The sequence below is a fragment of the Mirounga leonina genome, unplaced genomic scaffold (assembly GCF_011800145.1).
Source record: "Mirounga leonina isolate KUSES-001 unplaced genomic scaffold, KU_Mleo_1.0 Mir_54, whole genome shotgun sequence".
NCBI lineage: Eukaryota > Metazoa > Chordata > Mammalia > Carnivora > Phocidae > Mirounga > Mirounga leonina.
In genome coordinates this window covers 4,447,119-4,453,118 of record NW_023270812.1, presented here as the reverse complement: position 1 = coordinate 4,453,118, position 6,000 = coordinate 4,447,119, and the positions used below count along the sequence as shown (strand labels likewise).

The window sequence follows — 6,000 nt, the reverse complement described above, 5'->3', positions numbered from 1 at the left end:
ACTGAATTTGGTTTGCAAACTGGTCAGCACACAACACAGACTAAGAGGTGAAGAAACAGGAGTTAACAGTTCACAAGCCTCCCTTTGCTCTTTTTTTTTAAGATTTTATTTGACACCGAGAGAGCCCACAAGCAGGGGGAGCAGAAGGAGCAGCAGACTCCTTGATGAGCAGGGAGCCCGATGCGGGGCTCCATCCCAGGACCCCGGGATGATGACCTGAGCCGAAGGCAGATGCTTAACGGACTGAGCCACCCCGGTGCCCCGTTTCCCTCCATCTTTAAGAAAACTCTGTATTCCCGCCAGGACTCCCTTCCAGGCTAAGAGGCTCTCCAGGGTGTGCGCGGCCAGGGGGCCGTTCTTCCACCGACCCCGCCCTTCCGCGGCTCGCCGTGGGGCCTCCGGGGCAAGCGCACACGGCTCACCGCGACTTTCAGGAGACACTGCGAGTCCTGGGCCCGCTCCAGCCTTACCTCCTCCATCTGCCCTGAACGCCGCCCCCACCCGAGCCTGGACGTGTGTAACAGGACTGCCCGGCCAGGTGGCCAGCCCCGCACCCCCAGCAGCCCCATTGGTGCTTTCTGCCGGGATCATTCGCTCGCCCCGTGCTCCCCGGCCACACAGCAAGGCTAGCTCGAGGGCGAGGCCAACCCCGAGCCAGTGAAGCCCAGCTGGAGAAGCAAGCCCTGTGAATGCACTTGAGTCGTGGGTGCTCTTCAGAAGCTGGTGAAGGGGATTTCTTTAAATCTAACCTTGTCCATACTGCCTGCCCCCAGCATGCTCACTATCCCCTAGTGACCTGATCCCCAAGAAGAGACTTAAGTCCTCCATGCCCATCAGTTCACTCACATGAAGGACTGGATTATCCCACAAGATTGTTTTAAATGCCCAGGTGGCAGTCAGCCTTCCTGAAGGGCTCGTCTGGTTTTAAGCGTTCTAGTAAGAGCAGATTTCTACTTTACTATGGATTTCCCTGACACAGGTTTGCCTACATTGTGCTTATCCCCCCCTTACTCTACTTCTCTGCCGCTCTTGGACAGTCTCCAACAAACGGGCGTAAAAAAGTTGGTTCAAGGAAACAGAGTATCTGGGTTGTACTCTTACCAGTAAGATCCCTTCTCTGGAAACACCATAGTTCCTATTTGCGGGCAGGGCACATTTTCCTAAAACTACCTACAGCAACAACTGACAAGGATGGTGACTGTCTTTCAGAACCCAGGACAGCGATGGTCTAGGTTCTCAAGAGTCCAAGCAAACGCCCTCAGGCACACAGGCCACCTGGCCCCCTCGGCTGTCCGGCCATGAGCTGCGCACTCAGCAGGCAGCCCGGAGTGCAGGCGAAGACCCCTGCCATCGAGCTCACCAACGGGGCCGGGGCGTGCGCGCAAGTGGCCCCCCAGACCTCCTGACCGAGGGGCTTCCTGTGTCTTCGGGGGAAGCGGGGGAGGGCTCGATGCCCGAGGACCAGTGACACCTTGGTCGTAACATACACTTCTCTAAAACTTGAGTGTCTGTTTCAGAAGAGACATTGTAAATTTTTTTTTTTTTAAGATTTTTTATTTATTTATTCATGAGAGAGAGAGAGAGAGAGAGAGGAGCAGAGGGAGAAGCAGGCTCCCAAGGAGCAGGGAGCCCGATGCGGGACTCGATCCCAGGACCCTGGGATCATGACCTGAGCCGAAGGCAGACGCTTAACGACTGAGCCACCCAGGTGCCCGACATTGTAAAATTCTTAAAAAGAAAAACAAAGTCACTCCAACTGGATAATGAAAAAACCGAGACGGAGGGAAGGAAGGATGCTGACTCCAAGAGGTCTAAGTTGCCACTGTCACTTTCTGCTTCATCCACTTTGGCATTAACATCTCGGAAACTCATTACGGGTCAGAGTGATGAGCATACAGAGGACCCACCCCCGTGCGAGATGGGGACAGCTCACCGGCATGCTCGTCGGCGCCACCAGAATCCAAACTCCTAGGTGGCCACTTGGACAAGCCGGGGATACCCTGACGTCCATTTTCTCGAAAAGAGGGATGACAGCAGACCTCAAGGTGGCCCTGGTGCTCGAACCTGCCCACAGGAATGAGTCCAGAGAGCACCCGCGGTGCTGCTCAGGAAGGGCTAGCGGGGACCCCCCCACCCCCACCATCCACCCGCTGCCGAAACCCAAGCACAGACCTCTTCAGGAACTTCACAGAACACATAGGCAGCCTTTCACCATCTTTCGGCAACTTTTCACCATCGAGGGGGAAAAAGCAGTAACACCCGACTAATAATTTATCTTTTATTGAAATTGTTGAATACTTTATATTACAGTAAATTTGATTGAAAAAAAATGAGAAAAGAAATCAATTTTAAAAAATACACTCATGTTGAAATCAAATTAGCCAGCCAAACCGAGTACAAACCAAGGGCAGCTTGCTTTTCAGTACATGAATACCACTGAGTCTATATACAATTCTATAATTCGAGAAAAACACTTCAAGAAAGGTGCCAACAGCCAGGGAAGGACAGCGTCCTGCCCTCCCGTCCTGCAGCACTGAGAGGTGGAGCCAGCACCCCCAGCGCAGGAATCCCAAGTGCAACGCTAGGGCGAAGTGCTGGCCCGTCGGCTTTCATGCAATTTCTGTTAAGTCACGCACTGTGCAAATTAAGGCTTCTTATAGGTCGAATGGTTGATAAACACTTTTTTTTTTTTTCTTAAAAAAATAAGCACAGTAAAGGTGGTATCATGAGAACCTGAAGAGGTGAGACCTATATCCCAAATCTGGGAAAAAGTTATTTTCTCTGACATCTCAACTCCATCCTCACACACACACAAAAATAATCAATCTTTGGGTGGGTTGTTTGAATTCACCAGCCGGCGAAAGAAATACTGATACATGTGCTCTGTGCACCTAGGATTGAGGATGTCATGCAAAAAGCTGCAGCCGTTACTGACTAAAGGCAGAGAACAGGCGAACCGTCCCAAGCCTAGGCACTCGGGGACCCCTGCACGTGCGTGTTCCCTTCAGAAACAGGAAGCAAAAAGGAAGGACAGAATGGAGCATTCTAACTTAGAGGATACATTATTGACCAGCTCAAAATCGCATATGGAACCTTCCTAGCACACCAACAGCTCCTCCTCCGGACAGGGGATGAACCACTATGTTACCCTGCCGTCAGGAAAAAGACTGTGGGGTTGTTTGTGGCGTTTTTTGTTTTTTTTGTGTTTTTTGTTTTTGTTTTTGTTTTTTTCCTTTTTTGCAAACCTGAGTAATTGTCAAAGTCAATAAATAGGAGGAGAGAATTAAATGCTAAAATATAATGGTCAAAACCCTACAGGGCCTAAAGCAGCAAGGGTTTTTCTCAAATACACAGCCCTCGGTTCCAAGATGCGTCTGGCCCAGGCGCACAGTATGAGGCGCACGGCTGCCACGCTTTTAAGTGAGGGCTGGGGACAAAACCCAGGGCCCCGGCTCCTCCCCCTGCGACAGGAACAGAGCCTCGTTCCAAGGACCGTAAACCTGACCTCCTCACCCTCTCCCCCATCACAAAAACTCTTCCCTTTTGAAACAGTTTTTGTTAAAGGCAAAAATGATAGAAGCATCCTCGAGCTGAAGTCTTATTTGGTTGGAGGTGCCTGGTGACACCGGACCTGCGTCTCCTGGAGGCACCAGGAGACTAGATGTGTAAGAGGTCCTCGTCACTGTCGTCGTGGAAGGCCGCCAGGCCGCCGGAGCTCACGGTCTTCGGCGGCACAGGCCTGGACTTCCCTCTGCGGGCCAGGTCCCCTCGCGGCAGCACCCCAGCGCCATCCGCGCTCTCCCGAAGCCCCCTCCTCTGTGGGGTGCGCCCATGCGGCATGCTTGCGGCCCCAGTCCCTCTGCCCAAGTGCACCTTCACCTCCGGGATGGTCAGGACCTCATCCTCACTGTCCTGCTCATCCCCGTGCAGGGAGGTGAGGGCTTCGGCCTTCACAGACTTCGTGGTAACGTGGCCGTTTTCCTGTCCTTCCTTCCCGGGCCTTGGGGTCGGCACCTGGATCTCTTCCATCAACCACTCCGTTTCGTTCTCATCTGCCTCCTCCTCCTTGTTCACCTGCCAGGGACAAAGCAGGACCCTGGAGCCCATCTGAGGCCCCACTCGGTTCTGCTCCCCTGTGGCCCTCCCTTCCACGACCTACCCCCGAGTTGGGGACCCCCTTCCCCTGCCCACTGCAGTCACCACGTTCCCAGGCTCCCCACCAGGAGAGGAAGGGAGGGCTGGCAACTGTCAGCTCCTGAGGAGACCCCCCAAGGCAGACAGTGTCCCCGAGGGCAGGAAAGAGGCCTCTACTCAAGCCAGGTGCCCTGGGGGGACGGGGGGGGACGGGACAGGCAGTAAGAGAAGCCACAGGAAGGACGTGAAGGTCTGAGATAAGCCTTTTAGAAAGCAGTTTGGCAGGAGTACCGCAAGTCATGAGAATGTGTAGCTCTTCAACCAAATGAGGCCTCTTTTAGGGAAATTTATCTGAAAGCAACCATCCAAATGCCAGATGCACAAAAATTTTCATTATTTTTTATTTTTTTTAAATAACTAAAAAAGTAGAAGCAACGAGTATTAAATGTTCTCAGAAAATCAGCTGTAACCACAACGAGAAAAACTTGAAAGAAAAGAGGACAAAAAGTGTGTTTGGGTTAAAAGCAACGGATGATGTTTTCCCTTTCGTACGTCAAATTGCCTACGACGGCATTTTTCTCATCACTGACTGATGTCACCACCGTACGGACAGCTGGATATTGGGGGCAGGGGGGACGGGAAATTACCTTCGAGTATTTGTAGGACACGTTCGCACTTCTCCTGCAGCAGCTGGTCAGCCTGCTCAGCACGATCTCCCTGGAAGGCAAGCACAGTCACTGCAGGGTGGAACCAGCAGGACAGGGGGCCCAGCTGGCCAGCCCCTCCCCAGCCCCACAGCTCGAGCGCCCACCGAAAGAGACGCCTGCAGCCCCCACGACACAGCCCTGCACGGCCCGGGCACGAGAAGCCCATGGCAGAGGGGCGATAAACCAGTTCAGTGAAAAGAACACTCTGGAATTAGACAGAAGTGGATTTGAAACCTGCCCCCCCGAGTGGTCTAGCAAAGGCAAGAGCAAGTTACCTAACAGTTGTGCTTCCGCTGTCCCATGTGACCATAAGGCCACACGTCCCCGCCACCCCAGGCTGCACTGGGATTGTGTGTGCCGAACGACTAACCCAAGACCAGCTCGTACCCAGCCCTTCTGCCCTGATTCTTCGTTCCCGTGCCAGCCTCTCTGGGGTGGGGTGGCCGCACTCAGGACTCTGGACGCTGGCTCCGGCCACACTACAGGGCTCCTGGGCTCGGGGCTTCAGCTTCACTCATGCATGACATGGCAATCTCCTGGAGGGACAGCCACGTGTGGGGACGAGCCCAGAGGATGGCATCCTACAGCAGGCATCTCGTAAATGCTCACTTTTGCAAGGGGAGGCTAGCGTAGAGGGCTCAGCTGATCATCTGCTCATAAAACGTGTTCATTTTCTGTCCATCTCTGGACACAACCAAAGACCAACGTCCTAAGAACGGACTCACACGCCTGGGACAGGCCCCATGGCGCCGGTCCGACACGACACCTTGTCACAGGAACACAGCTATTTACGGAACACAACCCCGGAGACCGCGTCCATACCGTTCTCTCTCACACACACACACGCACACGCACAAGCACAGATCCTGGTGGCCCCGCGGCCTCCCTCCCCTTACCTCCGTTCCTTCTTGTAGAGCAACAGGGTCAGCAGACAGCCGGTGAGCGCCACCAGCAGCAGGCTGAGGACCGCCCCAACGGCCTGGCTTCGCTCCGACAGCCCCCTGCGCTCCGGCGTGTCCTCGCCCGCGCTGTCACCGTCGAGGCCCACCCTGAAAGGAAGCCACCTCACTCAGGCACATGCCACCACAGCGGCGACCCTCGCCGGCCCCAGGCCGGGATGTGCAGACCGGCGGGGGACCAAGTCCTCGGACAGTGAGGT

At 54.4% G+C, this 6,000-nt stretch overlaps 1 protein-coding gene across 1 annotated transcript in view; it reads right to left on the bottom strand.

Moving 5' to 3' along the window:
* Positions 1–2,264: 2,264 nt before the first annotated feature.
* Positions 2,265–6,000, bottom strand: part of LOC118001837 (cation-independent mannose-6-phosphate receptor) — a 97,784-nt gene continuing 94,048 nt past the window's right edge. Inside the window, exons 46-48 of the mRNA XM_034991994.1 lie at positions 5,738–5,890; positions 4,782–4,851; positions 2,265–4,074 (exon numbers count right to left, since the gene is read on the bottom strand). Coding sequence (XP_034847885.1) covers positions 3,658–4,074; positions 4,782–4,851; positions 5,738–5,890 — 640 coding nt within the window. The 3' untranslated portion in view covers positions 2,265–3,657. The remainder of the gene's footprint in view (positions 4,075–4,781; positions 4,852–5,737; positions 5,891–6,000) is intronic.